Source organism: Salvelinus fontinalis, chromosome 24 (genome assembly GCF_029448725.1).
Source record: "Salvelinus fontinalis isolate EN_2023a chromosome 24, ASM2944872v1, whole genome shotgun sequence".
NCBI lineage: Eukaryota > Metazoa > Chordata > Actinopteri > Salmoniformes > Salmonidae > Salvelinus > Salvelinus fontinalis.
In genome coordinates, this window is record NC_074688.1 from 1988333 (window position 1) to 2007217 (window position 18885).

Sequence of the window (18885 nt, forward strand, 5' to 3'; positions counted from 1 at the left end):
AAAGCTGCCGCGGTCATCCCCCTCTTCAAAGGGGGAGACACTCTAGACCCAAACTCTTATAGACCTATATCCATCCTGCCCTGCCTTTCTAAAATCTTTGAAAGGCAAGTTAATAAACAGATCACCGACCATTTCGAATCCCACCTTACCTTCTCCACTATACAATCTGGTTTCTGAGCTGGTCATGGGTGCACTTCAGCCACGGTTAAGGTCCTAAACGATATCATAATCGCCACCGATAAGACAGTACTGTGCAGCCGTCTTCATCGACCTGGCCAAGGCTTTCGACTCTGCCAATCACCGCATTCTTATCGGCAGACTCCATAGCCTTGGCTTCTCAAATGACTGCCTCGCCTGGTTCACCAACTACTTCCCTGATAGAGTTCAGTGCGTCAAATCGGAGTGCCTGCTGTCCGGACCTCTGGCAGTCTGTATGGGGGTGCCACAGGGTTCAATTCTCAGGCTCAGTCCATAGGAGAAAAAGTTCAGGATGAGGGAAAACACATTTCTGACCACACAGCGTGCTGAGGTCATAGATCAGCTGAAACTGAAGTCCCGGGAATCAAAGCTGCTTTATAGGCTCAACGAGATGTGGTGATACGTATTTGGTGTGACCTTGACCAATAAGACACTAACAAAAGTAGGGTCCTCTGAATAGGAGACTAAGCTGCCCGACTAGAACGAACCGTAAAGGATTCGTACAATCGAACACAGAGATCCTTTGACGTGAGGACCCATGCGGTGCGCAATGTTTATCAGCGGCATGGAACCCTGCCCAAACAGTTAACAGAAAATATTACTCATGAAGGATGCTGGGTCTAATACACTAATACACCAGTTTCAAGTCCTGTGACCCGCACATTGAATTTACGGTTACGATTTTCGAGTGATTCTGTTTTCTTTTTTTGAGATTGATTTCCCCTTCTAGTTTAGAAAACCCTTTCCAGCCAAGAGGATCTAATTTCGAAATAATAGTTATGTGCAATATGCAGAGATCGCTCCGCCATTTCCTGATTGCTAAAATTGTAATAGTTCCCTTAATTTCAGTTTGACAAAACAAGCAATGTAGTGTAAAGTATCAATGTACCATCTAAACCGATGTGAAATATTTTCAGTAACAGCAAATATTGTATTTAACAGTTTGAAGCCGGTGTACAAAACTGAAAGTAAGACGCAAAAACGAAACTTAAGAACGGAAAGTATAGAAATAGCGCAAATAGAACAGACCTACCACTTAGACTTGCTTTCAATAAGTGACAGATCTATAACTGACATTTTATGTGAATTTGGTTGGGTTGCCCAAAAAGTTACATAATGCAACCTTAACACCGCCATCAAATCACCAATTGTACTTCTGAAAACGGACATTTACACACAACATGAGCTACAAATATATACAGTACCAGTCAAAAGTTTGGACACCTACTCATTCAAGGGTTTTTCTTTATTTTTATGAAATAACACATGGAATCATGTGGAACTTCAATGCTGCAGAATTTTTTTGGTACCCTTCCCCAGATCTGTGCCTCGACACAATCCTATCTTGGAGCTCTACGGACAATTCCTTTGACCTCATTGCTTGGTTTGTGCACTGACATGCACTGTCAACTGTGGGACCTTATATAGACAGGTGTGTGTGCTTTTCCAAATCATATCCAATCAATTGAATTTACCACAGGCGGATTCCAGTCAAGTTATAGAAACAGCTCAAGGATGATCAATGGAAACAGGATGCACCTGAGCTCAAATTTGAGTCTCATAGCAATACTTATGTAAATAAGGTATTTTAGTTTTTTATTTGTAATACATTTGCAAAGATTTCTAGAAACCTGTTTTTGCTTTGTCATTATGGGGTATTGTGTGTTGATGAGGGGAAAAGGATTTACTCATTTTATTTAACTTTCTTTTAATTTCACCTTTATTTAACCAGGTAGGCCTGTTGAGAACAAGTTCTCATTTACAATGAGCCAAGATAAAGCAAAAAAGTTGCTGCAGGGGATGCTGAGATGTTGGCCGGGGTTGGGGTAGCCAGGTGGAACATGGCCAGCCTTTGAAAAATGCTTATTGAAATTATCTATTATCATTATCTAATAATGTTTCTACAACTTTATTGGAGTCCACCTGTGGTAAATTCAATTGATTGGACATGATTTGGAAAGGCACACACCTGTCTATATAAGGTCCCACAGTTGCCGGTGCATATCAGAGCAAAAACCACGCCATGAGGTCTGCGACAGGATTGTGTCGAGGCACAGATCTGGGGAAGGGTACCAAAACTATTCTGTAGCATTGAAGGTCCCCAAGAACACAGTGGCCTTTTCTTTTTCTATTTTTGTTGAATATTAAAACATGCAATCTACTTGCAGTGAAGCCACTCAACATCTACATTACATTTTCATCTAAAAGACTCCCATCAAGAGCAACCCACAGAAGCAACCAGGGTCAACGCCCTGCTCAAGGGCACGTCGACAGATCTCACAAGGTCAAAAACGGGGACCCGAACTAGCGACCTATCAGCCACTTGCCCAAGCTCCCAAACGCCAGGCCACCGGCCCTTCAAGATCCCATACACAGTTCCTCAAGAGCTTCCCCTCCACCATCCGACCCCCCCCCCCCCCCAAGAAAAATGAAATAATTCCTTTCCCCACGCTCATTACCCCCCCCCCCCCACAAGCCCCCAACCCCCAATGCAAACGAATGAAAACAACAATGCAAAAAAACAAGACATCAAGGACAACAAATATCATAACACTGAATATGTTTGAATGCATATATGGCACTATTTACATATGTATGTGTGCATTTGAATGAGAGTGTGTGTTTATACATGTGTACAAACACCTGCGTGACATCAGCCTCAGGCAAACGGGCATGAGCTGTAACAACACTGCCCATCAGTTCATTTAAACTTTATTTTTTTTATTTTGACTGTATTTTGACTTATCTTTTATCCTCCATTTTTAAAGGGAAGAAGTTTGGAACCACTAAGACTCTTCCTAGAGCTGGCCCCCCGGACAAACTGAGCAATCGGGGGAGAAGGGCCTTGGTCAGGGAGGTGACCAAGAACCCGATGGTCACTCTGACAGAGCTCCAGAGTTCCTCTGTGGAGATGGGAGAACCTTCCAGAAAAACAACCATCTCTGCAGCATTCCACCAATCAGGCCAGAGTGGCCAGACGGAAGCCACTCCTCAGCCCGCTTGGAGTTTGCCAAAAATAACCTTAAAGGACTCTCAGACCATGAGAAACAATATTCTCTGGTCTGATGAAACCAAGATTGAACTCCTTGCCCTGAATGCCAAGTGTCATGTCTGGAGGAAACCAGGCACCGCTCATTAACCTTTTCAATGCCATCCCTGTTGTGAAGCATGGTGGTGGCAGCATCATGCTGTGGTGATGTTTTTCAGCTGCAGGGACTGGGAGACTAGTCAGGAAAAGATCAATGGAGCAAACAAGGTATAGATGAAGCCTCCACAGCGCTCAGGACTCAGAAGACTGGCACAAATCTTCACCTTCCAACAGGATAACAATAGGAGTGGTTTGGGACAAGTCTCTGGCTGAGCCACTCAGCCAGAGCCCGGACTTGAACCTGATCGAACATCTCTGGAGAGACCTGAAAATGCCTGTGCAGCGACACTCCCATCCAACCTGACAGAGCTTGAGAGGATCCACAGAGAATAATGGGAGAAACTCCTCAAATACAGGTCTGCCAAGTTTGTAGCGTCATACCCAAGAATAATCAAGGCTGTAATTGCTGCCAAAGGTGCGTCAACAAAGTACTGAGTAAACGGTCTGAATACTAATGTAAATACATTTGCAAAAATTACAAAATAGTTTTTTTGCTTTGTCATTGTGGTATTTTGTGTAGATTAATGAGAGGGGAAAAAACGATTTAATCCATTTTAGAATATGGCTGTAACATAACAAAATGTAGAAAGTCATGTTCTGAATACTTTTCTGAAGGAACTGTATGCATTTATTATTATTAGGTCTATGATTTTTAAATGCTCTCTCTTTCTATAGGACAGTGAGGTGGACTGTCGGCTCTCAAACCTTCATGAGGAGGACACTGTAGAAGTTGTCCCCACGGTGACAAGGACTGGCAGGGACAACATGCTGCTGAGGCTGAAGAAAGGGCTGAGGGACAATCACACCCTCACAGGACATACCCTCACAGCCCAGGTGAGCACGATACGATAAGCCAGGGTAACAGAACACACACACAAAGACACACACAAGACAGGAAGGTGAACATTGTGGCGAAGAATCAACATTTGGCTAGCCTGGTCCCAGATCTGTTCATCCTGTTGTATGATAGTTGTCATGCTATGTTACCATAGGAGATGGCTATACGTAGGAGTTGGCTATGTGGGCAAGCGAGGGCAAGTGGTTATGCGTAGTAGGGGACCAACATTGTTGTAGGTTGAGGCACTCCAGGTAGTGTGATTCATTGCGGACATAGGCACCAGTAAAGGTAACTGTCAAATATGTCCACACTGATGCCCTCTCTATGGATTAGGATGCCATTTGGAACGCAGCCCTAGCATTGAAATATAATAAACCTTTGTTCCTCCTGTGCAGGGTGAACCTGGCGTGGGCTACACTGAGCTGACAGAGGAGTGTAGGGCAGCCCAGCCCCCAAAGGGACTCTTATCAAATTTATACAAGAATTCCTCTGTGTTGCCTTAGGAATACATCTCTCTCTACTACAGGAGCTGGGTCGTGTCAGAGGTCTGGCTGTCAAGCAGACTGAGATCCCGAGGAAGGCATCCCACGAGCAGCTGGCTCAGTATGTCCAAACGCACGATGCAAATGTTAAAGAATATACTCCATATTGACGTTGAATCAAATAGATTGAACACTTTGCTGAGACTGGTTTCTCTTCACTTGCAGAGGGACAGAATGTGTGCTTGCAAGGTCAGGCTGGTTTAGGGAGGTTCTAGAAATACAGTACGCTTGATGCCATGCCAACTGATGCCTGTCCCCCACCCCTCCAGGTGTAAGATACTGCCCAGCGTTGCTCCCCATCCACATCCATTTTGATGACAATATCCCTGAGATGAATGTTGTATATAATGTTATGGCTATGATGGTTACAGGTTTGAATGAGACAATGTATTCCTCTAACCTTATTCTTTCAATAAAGTTTTTCTTTCATTAATATTATATTACTTGTTTTGTCTTTCCTTATCAAGTGTAAGGCTAAATGCTATTTGTAATTTGTTTTGGTGCAGATTTGTGTTTTAATATATTACTATCCAGATAAGAAAATGTCTGATCAAGGATCAAGCCATAGAAAAATACATTCGGCACTAAAACAGCTGTAAAATGTATTTATACTCATTAGTTTGCAGGTCATGAAGTCACATTGGCCGCTGTCTTCAAACTTCCCGCTTTAGTTGAGTAAGTTATCCACTTTAGAAGTGAGCACTGCAACATATTAATTTGCCGGTTTTAATTGCAAGTCGAGGGCCGAGGTAATTTTTGCTGTTTTTCTGCTGTCGGGTGTTGAGAGCCGCCATGTTCCCACAGGTGAATTGTGAACGGACAGATGATGCTAGCTGCTGGCGCGAAATCAAGCTTCTAGTTGTTCCTTGTAATACAGTGAACGTGCCACATCTTAATATGGTGTTATGTTGACAATTATTTGAAAATAAATCTGTTAACTCATTTTTTGCAAAAAAAACCAATGTGTTTCAATGCATGCCACTGGAAGTTCTGTTTTCAATACCTTTAAAAACTTGCGAGGATAACAGCACTGAAAAAGGCTCGGTGCCATTATCCTCACAAGGTGAGGAATTGAAAACGGGGTGTCAATCATTTGACTGCTACCTTTTTGATTTTGATGTTAAACAAAACCTCTTTCTCTGAGCAATTGTATTAGTATAAAATAATAGAATATCCCCATTTTTGGAGCATTCAATATAGCTCAGTATTTGATTATTGAGTTTTATGGTCATTTTTGCTCATCTTTATCAAGGGTGTCATAATTTCGGAACAGTGTATACATTCACTGGCCAGTTTATAATGTACACCCAACTTGTAGCAGGTCGGACCTCCCCTTCGCCTCCATAACAGTCTGAATTCTTCTGGGCATTCTTCAAGGTGTCAGAAACATTCCATAGGGTTGTTGGACCATGCTGACCTGATGGCATCAAGGAGATTGGATGGCGGTACACTTATGCTCTGAATAGCCCATTCCATCTCATCCCAAAGATGCTCTACTGGGTTGAGGTCTGGGGACTGCGCAGGCCACTCAAGAAAACTGAACTCCCTGTCGTGTACCAGGCAATGTTTTTCCACTCCTCAATTGTCCAGTGTTGGTGTGATTGCGTGCCCACTGGAGCCACTTCTTCTTGTTTTTAGCGTATAGGGGTGGAACCCGGTGGGGTCATCCGCTGCAATAGCTCATCCGTGACAAGGATCGAGGAGTTGTGTGATTCCGAGATGTCGTTCTGCACACCACTGTTGTACTGCACAGTTATTTGTCTGTGACCCGCCTGTTAGCTTTCGCGATTCTTGACCTTCTCCCTCCACTTCTAACATCAACGAGCTGTTTTCACCCACAGACTGACTGCATGCTTTTTGTTTGTCGCACCATTCTCGGTAAACCCGAGACACTGTCATGCGTGAAATGCCCTGGATGCCGACGCGCCGGGCACCGACGATAATACCACTCTCAAAGTTGCTTAGCTCACTTGTTTTTCCCCATTCTATCGCTCAATCGAACAGTAACTGGATGCCTGTCTGCCTGCATTAGATGGCAAGCCACAGCAGTGACTCAGTCTGTAGAGGCGAACCAGTTTTGTGAACGGGGTGGTGTACTTAATATACTGGCCACAGGTAATTTTTTTTATACACGTTGCTGAGGTTGCCTTTAATGTTGTAATGTATGTAACAAGGTGGATTTTGACTCTTCTTTCTCCCCTCAGGGTGGTGAAAGAGGAGATCTCAGACGACAATGCCAAACTGCCCTTTTTCAATGGCCGAGTCGTGTCATGGGTGAGCAACTGTTCTTTATGTTTATCACCTTCATCTCCTATCCCCATCTCAATTCCACCACAGTCCAGTGTTTTTCTCTCTCCCCGTCCCTCTATTTCTCTCTCTCTCTCTCTCTCTCTCTCTCTCTCTCTCTCTCTCTCTCTTTCATCTCTCTCTCATTTCTGCCAAAGTCCATTTTTTTGTTCTCTGCCTCCCTCTTTCTCCCTTTCTCTTTCTCCCTTTCTCCCTCTCTCGTCTCTCTTTGTCTCTCTCTCTCTGTATATCTGCATGACCCCTCTGTATGTAGACGTCCCTCATCAGTGTTGAGAAGAGGCCTGTGTATGTGTTCACTTCACTGCAGTGTGTCACCAACTGCATCCCCAAGTGCTAGATATTGTATGTTAACACTCAACACTTGAAATGCATCACACCAGGGTGTTACTGTATGTAAAAGTTACATGACGGTCTAACTCACAACTATGATCAGAATTGAGCCGTAACACACTACTGGATAGGATGCGTGTGTGGAATTGTGGATTGAGAGGAGCAGAGTATGTGTGTGTCTAGTTCGTGTGTGTGACTGTTTACTAGCTAGGGAACAGCCAACAGACTTGTTTAATTGAGTTTTGGTAGGATCTGTTTTGGCTTCAGTTGGTTCGATTATTTGTGAGCTGTGTGTCTGTGCTATTGTGTGTTGGCAACTGTGTGTGGTGATGCCTTTGTGGATGCATGTGTGATTGTACAGTTGACGTCTGAAGTTCACATACACTTAGGTTGGAGTCATTAAAACTCGTTTTTCAACCACTCCACAAATGTCTTGTTAACAAACTATAATTTTGGCAAGTCGGTTAGGACATCTACTTCGTGCACGATACAAGTCATTTTTCCAATAATTGTTTACAGACAGATTATTTCACTTATAATTCATTGTATCACAATTGCAGTGGGTCAGACGTTTACATACACTAAGTTGACTGTGCCTTTAAACAGTTTGGAAAATTACAGAAAATTATGTCATGGCTTTAGAAGTTCTGATAGGCTAATTGACATAATTTCAGTCAATTGGAGGTGTACCTGTGAATGTATTTCAAGGCCTACCTTCAAACTTGCTTGACATCATGGGAAAATCAAAAGAAATCAGCCAAGACCTCAGAAAGAAAATTGTAGACCTTCACAAGTCCTGTTCATCCTTGGGAGCAATTTCCAAACGCCTGAAGGTACCACGTTCATCTGTACAAACAATAGTACACAGTATAAACACCGTGGGACCATGCAGCCGTCATACCGCTCAGGAAGGAGACGCGTTCTGTCTCCTAGAGATGAACGTACTATGGTGCGAAAAGTACAAATCAATCCCAGAACAACAGCAAAGGACCTTGTGAAGATGCTGGAGGAAACAGGTACAAAAGTATCTATATCCACAGTAAAACGAGTCCTGTATTGTCATAACCTGAAAGGCCGCTCAGCAAGGAAGAAGCCACTGCTCCAAAACCACCATATAAAAGCCAGACTACGGTTTGCAACTGCACATGGGGACAAATATCGTACTTTTTGGAGAAATGTCCTCTGGTCTGATGAAACACAAATAGAACTGTTTGGCCACAATGACCATCGTTATGTTTGGAGGTAAAAGGGGGATGCTTGCAAGCCGAAGAACACCATCCCAACCGTGAAGCATGGGGGTGGCAGCATCATGTTGTGGGGGTGCTTTGCTGCAGGAAGGGCTGGTGCACATCACAAATAGATGGCATCATGAGGAGGAAAATGATGTGGATATATTGAAGCAACATCTCAAGACATCAGTCAGGAAGTTAAAGCTTGGTCGCAAATTGGTCTTGCAAATGGTTCTTGCAAATGGGTCTTCCAAATGGACAATGACCCCAAGCATACTTCCAAAGTTGTGGCAAAATGGCTTAAGGACAACAAAGTCAAGGTATTGGAGTGGCCATCACAAACCCTGACCTCATTCCTATAGAAAATTTGTGGGCAGAACTGAAAAGGCGTGCTTGAGCAAGGAGGCCTACAAACCTGACTCAGTTACACCAGCTCTGCCAGGAGGAATGGGACAAAATTCACCCAACTTATTGTGGAAAGCTTGTGGAAGGCTACCTGAAACGTTTGACCGAATTTAAACAATTTAAAGGCATTGCTACCAAATACTAATTGAGTGTATGTAAACTTCTGACCTACTGGGAATGTGATAAAAGAAATCAAAGCTGAAATAAATCATTCTCTACTATTATTCGGACATTTCACATTCTTAAAATAAAGTGGTGATCCTAACTGACCTAAGACAGGGAATTTTTACTACGATTAAACGTTCAGGAATTGTGAAACTGAGTTTAAATCTATTTGGCTAAGGTGTATGTAAACTTCCGACTTCAACTGTATGTGTCGTTAGATGGTTGTTGACATTCATTTGTATACTTTCTGTTGTGCTGTAGAAACCCGAAGTCCATCGATTTCTTCTCCTTTATAACACTCACTAACCTACACAGTCACTCACCTACACAGTCACTCACCTACACAGTCACTCACCTACACAGTCACTCACCTACACAGTCACTCACCTACACAGTCACTCACCTACACAGTCACTCACCTACACAGTCACTCACCTACACAGTCACTCACCTACACACTCACTCACCTACACACTCACTCACCTACACACTCACTCACCTACACACTCACTCACTGACCCACTCACTCACTGACCCACTCACTCACTGACCCACTCTCCCACTCTCCCACTCTCCCACTCACTCACTCTCCCACTCACTCACTCTCCCACTCACTCACTCTCCCACTCACTCACTCTCCCACTCACTCACTCTCCCACTCACTCACTCACTCACTCACTCACTCACTCACTCACTCACTCACTCACTCACTCACATACATACATTCTCTGTGTTCCACAAGTTAATCTCTGTCCAACACATGCACACTTCTACATCCTAATCCATTCATAGTCATGCACAGCAGCCTCTTGTGTGGAAATCCTATCTAATCCTAAAGAGAGAAACAGGAGGCTTTTCTTATCTCTCCCTCTCTCCCTGCCTCTTTCTCTGCAGCTCTCATTCTCTAGCTATCTGTCCATTTCCCTGTCTGTGTGCCTCTCTCTCCCAGAGAGGCAGAAAGACCTTGGTTATCATACATTATATATAAAAAAGTATGGACAACCCTTCAAATTAGTGGATTTGGCTATTTCAGCACACCCTTGCTGACAGGTGTATACAATTGAGCGCACAGCCATGCAATCTCCATAGACAAACAGCAGTAGAATGGCCTTATTGAAGAGCTCAGTGACTTTCAACGTGGCACCATCACAAGAAAGAAAGTAGCTCGAATAGTCGTTTAGCCAGTTGAATAGTCGTTTAGCCAGTCGATTAGTGGTTTAGTCAGTTGTTTTGTCATTTAGCTAGTTGTTTAGTTATTTAGTCAGTCTCTTAGTCGTTTAGTCAGTCGTTTAGTCGTCCATTAGTCATTCAGTGGTTTAGTAGTCAGTCAGTCGATTAGTTGTCGTTTAGTCGGCTGTTTAGTTGGTTGTTTAATCATTTAGTCTGCCGTTTAGTCGGTTGTTTAGTTGGTCGTTTAATTGGTCACTCCTTTAATCAGTCGGTCGTTTAGTCGGTCGAAAAGGCGTTTATTCGTTTAGTCGTTTAGTCAGTCAGTCAGTCCTTTACTCCTTTAGTCAGTCCTTTATTCCTTTAGTCAGTCCTTTATTCCTTTAGTCAGTCAGTCAGTTCTTTAATCAGTCAGTCAATCAGTCCTTTAGTCAGTCAGTCCTTTCGTCAGTAAAGGGTTGCGTCAATCAAATCTGGTATCAGGATAACATGTGATTCAGTCACCGAATATACTTTAAGTATTTTTATTTAACAAGCGATAAATGGTAAATGCAATTTTCGTATATACGGGTTCACTGTATGTATCACCACGCAGGGTGAAGCAGAGAACTGACTGAAATAGTACAGACATCTTCTTTTATACTGTGACAGAGGTAGTTACAACTTTAGAGTTGGCCTGTCACAGTAGAGGCTTAGCGTGGTTTAAACTTGCTAGCCTATCGGTGGTGCCCAGGCTGGTCCCAGCCTCACAGCACACAGGATCCAGGTATCCGGAAGTGTTTGTTATGAAGATTGAGCTGAGTTGTCGGTTGCTACATTGCGCAGTTCCTGTTTTCTTGTTATTCAGCATTTTTCCATCTTGTCTCAATCTTGTGGTTTGCACAGTCGACACCCTAGATTAGCAACAGCTTTTCTGCAGTCACGCTATGTTTTGTGATTAACATGTCCTATTTCTATAAGGCATATCTTTTTTTTAAAAAAGAGAACAAAACCATCCTTCACAATCCCCCTTTTTACACCCCTTGCGGGTGTAAATACTAAGAAAAAGATACCATCACGTTCAATGATCGAGACACACATACCAGGTTGTAGTTAACCCCGGGAACTTTAAACCCTTAAAGAACATTCAGAACACAGCTCTAGTTTATTGGTGTTTTTATGATTCCCCCTTGACACCCGCTTGGGTGTCACTCACCAAAAACAACATGATTCATTTTATAAAAATGTATTGATATTAGAAAACACATAAAACATTATTGATATTAGAAAACACAGAGTAAAACATTATAAACCATCTGGTCCTCCCTGCTACACCTATCCTGTACCAGGTGGGCTCCTTGCCACCCAGGAACTTTAAACCTTCATATAAGGGAGGACAACATGTATGTTAGTTTCATCACGCTGCTGTTTGTTAACTTCTGTCATTCCACAACCTCACCCACAGCAAACCAGGGGTCATCCTCAGTCAGCCCCATTTTTCTCCGGAAGTTAGACTCAGTGTCAGCATCTCCTTCCGGAACCTCAAGCAATGGCATCATACCTGAAGCCCGCACCACATCTGTAATAGATTTCTTCAAACAGGGTATGATGCAAGCAGCACAGCACATCAGCATAAGGAATACAACAACGAGGGTCAGAAACCCAGTAACCATCAATGCAGTGTACTTACCGTACCAGCCACCCAACCAGGAGAACAGTCCACTCTCCTCCACTCCAGCCAATCCTTTCATCTCCACTGATAGTTTATCTAGACCACTTACAGCTTTCGAAATGCTCCCATCAGGGCTAGTATTGTTAGGGATAAAGGTACAGCATTGTTCCCCAAACATTTTACAGACCCCTCCCTGACTGGCAAGGAGCATGTCCAAAGCTAGCCTATTCTGCCTGGCAGTTCTAGAGGTAGCCTCCAATTGTTCAGCCATACCTGTGAGTGCAGTGTGGGTGTAATTAACAAACCGTTGCTGATTATAATAAATATAATTTATCCAGGAGGTCTGTTTAGCATCAACAATTGTTTGTTTTGTGATTGTGATTAACATGTCCTATTACTATAAGGCATATATTTTTGTTAAAAAGAGAACAAAACCATCCTTCACATCAGTCAGTCAATCAGTCCTTTAGTCAGTAGGTCCTTTAGTCAGTCCTTTAGTCAGTCAGTCCTTTAGTCAGTCAGTCCTTTAGTCAGTCAGTCCTTTAGTCAGTCAGTCCTTTAGTCAGTCAGTCAGTCAGTCCTTTAGTCAGTCAGTCAGTCAGTCCTTTAGTCAGTCAGTCCTTTAGTCAGTCAGTCCTTTAGTCAGTCAGTCCTTTAGTCAGTCAGTCCTTTAGTCAGTCAGTCCTTTAGTCAGTCAGTCCTTTAGTCAGTCAGTCCTTTAGTCAGTCAGTCCTTTAGTCAGTCAGTCCTTTAGTCAGTCAGTCCTTTAGTTAGTCAGTCCTTTAGTCAGTCCTTTAGTCAGTCAGTCCTTTAGTCAGTCAGTCCTTTAGTCAGTCAGTCCTTTAGTCAGTCCTTTAGTCAGTCAGTCCTTTAGTCAGTCAGTCCTTTAGTCAGTCAGTCCTTTAGTCAGTCAGTCAGTCAGTCCTGTAGTCAGTCCTTTAGTCAGTCAGTCAGTCCTTTAGTTGTTTAGTCAGTCAGTCAGTCCTTTAGTTGTTTAGTCAGTCAGTCAGTCCTTTAGTTGTTTAGTCAGTCAGTCAGTCCTTTAGTTGTTTAGTCAGTCAGTCAGTCCTTTAGTTGTTTAGTCAGTCAGTCAGTCCTTTAGTTGTTTAGTCAGTCCTTTAGTTGTTTAGTCAGTCCTTTAGTTGTTTAGTCAGTCCTTTAGTTGTTTAGTCAGTCCTTTAGTTGTTTAGTCAGTCCTTTAGTTGTTTAGTCAGTCCTTTAGTTGTTTAGTCAGTCCTTTAGTTGTTTAGTCAGTCCTTTAGTTGTTTAGTCAGTCCTTTAGTTGTTTAGTCAGTCCTTTAGTTGTTTAGTCAGTCCTTTAGTCAGTCAGTCCTTTAGTCAGTCAGTCCTTTAGTCAGTCAGTCCTTTAGTCAGTCAGTCCTTTAGTCAGTCAGTCAGTCAGTCCTGTAGTCAGTCCTTTAGTCAGTCAGTCAGTCCTGTAGTCAGTCAGTCAGTCAGTCCTGTAGTCAGTCAGTCCTTTAGTTGTTTAGTCAGTCAGTCAGTCCTTTAGTTGTTTAGTCAGTCAGTCCTTTAGTTGTTTAGTCAGTCCTTTAGTCAGTCCTTTAGTCAGTCAGTCCTTTAGTCAGTCAGTCCTTTAGTCAGTCAGTCCTTTAGTCAGTCAGTCCTTTAGTTGTTTAGTCAGTCAGTCAGTCCTTTAGTCAGTCAGTCCTTTAGTCAGTCAGTCCTTTAGTCAGTCAGTCCTTTAGTCAGTCAGTCCTGTAGTCAGTCCTTTAGTCAGTCAGTCAGTCAGTCCTGTAGTCAGTCCTTTAGTCAGTCAGTCCTTTAGTCAGTCAGTCCTTTAGTCAGTCAGTCCTTTAGTTGTTTAGTCAGTCAGTCAGTCCTTTAGTCAGTCAGTCCTTTAGTCAGTCAGTCCTTTAGTCAGTCAGTCCTTTAGTCAGTCAGTCCTGTAGTCAGTCCTTTAGTCAGTCAGTCAGTCCTGTAGTCAGTCAGTCAGTCAGTCCTGTAGTCAGTCAGTCAGTCAGTCCTTTAGTTGTTTAGTCAGTCAGTCCTTTAGTTGTTTAGTCAGTCAGTCCTTTAGTTGTTTAGTCAGTCCTTTAGTCAGTCAGTCCTTTAGTCAGTCCTTTAGTCAGTCAGTCCTTTAGTCAGTCAGTCCTTTAGTCAGTCAGTCCTTTAGTCAGTCAGTCCTTTAGTCAGTCAGTCCTTTAGTCAGTCAGTCCTTTAGTCAGTCAGTCCTTTAGTCAGTCAGTCCTTTAGTCAGTCAGTCCTTTAGTTGTTTAGTCAGTCCTTTAGTCAGTCAGTCCTTTAGTCAGTCAGTCCTTTAGTCAGTCAGTCCTTTAGTCAGTCAGTCCTTTAGTCAGTCAGTCCTTTAGTCAGTCAGTCCTTTAGTCAGTCAGTCCTTTAGTCAGTCAGTCCTTTAGTCAGTCAGTCCTTTAGTCAGTCAGTCCTTTAGTCAGTCAGTCCTTTAGTTGTTTAGTCAGTCAGTCAGTCCTTTAGTTGTTTAGTCAGTCCTTTAGTTGTTTAGTCAGTCCTGTAGTTGTTTAGTCAGTCCTGTAGTTGTTTAGTCAGTCCTGTAGTCAGTCAGTCAGTTGTTTAGTCAGTCCTGTAGTCAGTCAGTCAGTCCTTTAGTCAGTCAGTCCTTTAGTCAGTCAGTCCTTTAGTCAGTCAGTCCTTTAGTCAGTCAGTCCTTTAGTCAGTCAGTCCTGTAGTCAGTCCTTTAGTCAGTCAGTCAGTCAGTCCTGTAGTCAGTCCTTTAGTCAGTCAGTCAGTCCTATAGTCAGTCCTTTAGTCAGTCAGTCAGTCCTATAGTCAGTCCTTTAGTCAGTCAGTCAGTCCTGTAGTCAGTCAGTCAGTCAGTCCTTTAGTTGTTTAGTCAGTCAGTCAGTCCTTTAGTTGTTTAGTCAGTCAGTCCTTTAGTTGTTTAGTCAGTCAGTCCTTTAGTTGTTTAGTCAGTCCTTTAGTCAGTCAGTCCTTTAGTCAGTCAGTCCTTTAGTCAGTCAGTCCTTTAGTCAGTCAGTCCTTTAGTCAGTCAGTCCTTTAGTCAGTCAGTCCTTTAGTCAGTCAGTCCTTTAGTCAGTCAGTCCTTTAGTCAGTCAGTCCTTTAGTTGTTTAGTCAGTCAGTCAGTCCTTTAGTTGTTTAGTCAGTCCTGTAGTTGTTTAGTCAGTCCTGTAGTTGTTTAGTCAGTCCTGTAGTCAGTCAGTCAGTTGTTTAGTCAGTCCTGTAGTCAGTCAGTCAGTTGTTTAGTCAGTCGCTTAGTCAATTAGTCAGTCGCTTGGTGTAGTCGCTTAGTCAGTTGCTTAGTAGTTTAGTCAGTCGGTTGTTTAGTCGCTTTGTCGTTTAGTCAGTCGGTTGTTTAGTCGTTTAATCTTTTAGTAAGTCGTTTAGATTAGTCAGTCATTTAATCGTTTAGTCAGTCAGTCGTTTAGACAGTCAGTCGGTTAGTTTGTCTGGATTTCCTGAATCAGAAATGCAGTAGAGTGAATAATTTATGACAAATTATTGCTACAACCAATATTCTTAATACAAATGTCTAAGACAAATGTCAAAGAGAATAACAACACACACAACAACACACAGATCAAACCATTCCCCCCCAAATGAGTTTATACTCCCCTATCATCTTGATGAGCTCACCGCAGAGTTACAGGGTCAGGGAGCCAAACAACATCAGTCCTGGAAGAAAGAAAATAAACATGTACTTAGTTTTCACTGTATTAAATTTTAATCAGTCCTACTGCATCTTGGTCAGAAAGTTTTGATAAAACCATGCGTATACAGAATTGTACTTCAGACACATCAGATGACACGGTTTCCCGTAAAGCTTAATAGGCACCTTCTGAAGTAAACAATCCCAGAGCCCCTCTCTTGTAATCTTAATCGGTTTGACCTGTGGCGTTGACATACAGTTCTGTAGAAACTGTCGCTGGGACATAAACTAGTCAAAATATGAAACCTGTTGTTCAAGAAATTTGCTAGGACCTTTAAAAAATTGGTGCTGGTTTATCAACTCAATATTTGGTATTAAAAACATTTACTTGAATCTGCTTCAATTCTGGACACATTTCCACGCAATGGAAACAGATTGTTTTAGATGACATTACCTTCTTAGATCACTGGTGCTACCCAAACTATAGAATTGATTATAATAATTGGGAATTGTCAACTACGTGTCTTATTCAATTATTTATACCTCTGTCCCAAATTTCTCCACTGTGTCCCTTACAGCCTGAGTTCAGTTAGTACTGGCTGCTATCTATTGTTCCACAGGTAACTTATCTCTAACCCAAACACCAGATGGCGGCCTCTAACTTAATATCAGTTCCAATGCTCAATCCCTCTGTTCATCATGTGACCTTGTATTGAAACATTTACTTATCAAATTACTAAGATATTGCATTATTAGAGTGCTATCTGAAAGCCATTTAATAGTACAATTCACTTTGTTACTTTCACTAGTCTCTATATACACTTCTCAAAAAAATAAAGGGAACACTTAAACAACACAATGTAACTCCAAGTCAATCACACTTCTGTGAAATCAAACTGCCCACTTAGGAAGCAACACTGATTGACAATAAATTTCACATGCTGTTGTGCAAATGGAATAGACAAAAGGTGGAAATTATAGGCAATTAGCAAGACACCCCCAAAAAAGGAGTGATTCTGCAGGTGGTGACCACAGACCACTTCTCAGTTCCTATGCTTCCTGGCTGATGTTTTGGTCACTTTTGAATGCTGGCGGTGCTCTCACACTAATGGTAGCATGAGACGGAGTCTACAACCCACACAAGTGGCTCAGGTAGTGCAGTTCATCCAGGATGGCACATCAATGCGAGCTGTGGCAAAAAGGTTTGCTGTGTCTGTCAGCGTAGTGTCCAGAGGATGGAGGCGGTACCAGGAGACAGGCCAGTACATCAGGAGACGTGGAGGAGGCCGTAGGAGGGCAACAACCCAGCAGCAGGACCGGTACCTCCGCCTTTGTGCAAGGAGGTGCACTGCCAGAGCCCTGCAAAATGACGTCCAGCAGGCCACAAATGTGCATGTGTCAGCATATGGTCTCACAAGGGGTCTGAGGATCTCATCTCGGTACCTATTGGCAGTCAGGCTACCTCTGGCGAGCACATGGAGGGCTGTGCGGCCCCACAAAGAAATGCCACCCCACACCATGACTGACCCATCGCCAAACCGGTCATGCTGGAGGATGTTACAGGCAGCAGAACGTTCTCCACGGCGTCTCCAGACTCTGTCACGTCTGTCACATGTGTTCATGTGCTCAGTGTGAACCTGTTTTCATCTGTGAAGAGCACAGGGCGCCAGTGGCGAATTTGCCAATCTTGGTGTTCTCTGGCAAATGCCAAACGTCCTGCACGGTGTTGGGCTGTAAGCACAACCCCCACCTGTGGACGTCGGGCCCTCATACCACCCTCATGGAGTCTGTTTCTGACCGTTTGAGCAGACACATGCACATTTGTGGCCTGCTGGAGGTCATTTTGCAGGGCGCTGGCAGTGCACCTCCTTGCACAAAGGCGGAGGTAGCGGTCCTGCTGCTGGGTTGTTGCCCTCCTACGGCCTCCTCCACGTCTCCTGATGTACTGGCCTGTCTCCTGGTAGCGCCTCCATGCTCTGGACACTACGCTGACAGACACAGCAAACCTTTTTGCCACAGCTTGCATTGATGTGCCATCCTGGATGAACTGCACTACCTGAGCCACTTGTGTGGGTTGTAGACTCCGTCTCATGCTACCACTAGAGTGAGAGCACCGCCAGCATTCAAAAGTGACCAAAACATCAGCCAGGAAGCATAGGAACTGAGAAGTGGTCTGTGGTCACCACCTGCAGTATCACTCCTTTTTTGGGGGTGTCTTGCTAATTGCCTATAATTTCCACCTTTTGTCTATTCCATTTGCACAACAGCATGTGAAATTTATTGTCAATCAGTGTTGCTTCCTAAGTGGACAGTTTGATTTCACAGAAGTGTAATTGACTTGGAGTTACATTGTGTTGTTTAAGTGTTCCCTTTATTTTTTTGAGCAGTGTATATCTGTTTCCCTCAACTAGGACTCTCAAACAATGTTCTGCTTTACCCCATATTGCAAGGTTTAAAACAAAACAAACATGATAACTTTCTCCATATTGGAAGGCATTGTTTTAATTTGAGACTACCCTAACAATGTTACTCTATATATTTATTTCACATTTCTGTTGGATATTCACTTTCTGCTTCATACTTATTAAATCTCTTATTTTAAGATAAACATGTATTGCGCTGAATTTATAAAATATATTGGCCAATTCAGAAGGGAAGAGAGACACTTTGGATGGAGCTTCTTTTTTAAATGTAGCTCTCAAGGCCTGTCTCTTTCTGGGATCAACTTTCACAATAACTGCGCTGGCACTATCAGTCCCCTGCAGATGGTGTGCTCTGTCCGCAATAAGTCTGGCACCTGAGACAGCATAGCCAGGGAAAGTTTCCATTTTGCATAGTCACAAATTGGTTTAGAACATCATCATTTGGGATATCAATGAAAACTCCATCGGGAGTACAATACATTTTAGCCTTAAGTTTAGTTAACCGAAAATCATGTTCAACATTCATTGGTTCTATTTCTAGTTTTATTGGTTAGGGGTAAGTCAAGTCCTCTACCTTCACCAAAAGTGGATAAACACCAAATGTTGTCTGAGACTCTATTTCCCAGATCGTTTAGACAGTCACAATGCTTTAACTTCAACTTTATCTTTATCAAATGATCCATAAAGGGACCACTCTGAAAATTTCTCTGAATACTTTTTACACCACTTACATCAGTCTATGTGTGGATGTGCAAGTTGTATATTATTATTATTGTTATTATTATTTTTCTCCATTGCTACTTTATCAAATCTCTAGTAACCAAGTATACTTTTCTTCACCAATTCCTCCTTTAGACTAGTGTTCTATTCATACAGG

General features: G+C 42.8%; 1 protein-coding gene and 1 long non-coding RNA gene across 4 annotated transcripts in view; both read left to right on the top strand.

The window, feature by feature from the left end:
• Positions 1-18885, top strand: part of LOC129821737 (segment polarity protein dishevelled homolog DVL-3-like) — a 65348-nt gene that overhangs the window by 23008 nt on the left and 23455 nt on the right. For both annotated transcript variants that reach the window (XM_055879353.1, XM_055879354.1), the window contains exon 2: positions 6931-7000. In XM_055879353.1, the coding sequence (XP_055735328.1) occupies positions 6931-7000 (70 nt within the window). The remainder of the gene's footprint in view (positions 1-6930; positions 7001-18885) is intronic.
• Positions 2989-5164, top strand: LOC129821738 (uncharacterized). 2 transcript variants are annotated; one of them, XR_008754399.1, is made up of 3 exons: positions 2989-3761; positions 4022-4180; positions 4580-5164. It is a non-coding gene; the product is annotated as an uncharacterized LOC129821738 (long non-coding RNA). The 2 variants fall into 2 exon arrangements; XR_008754400.1 differs by having other exon boundaries at positions 4022-5164.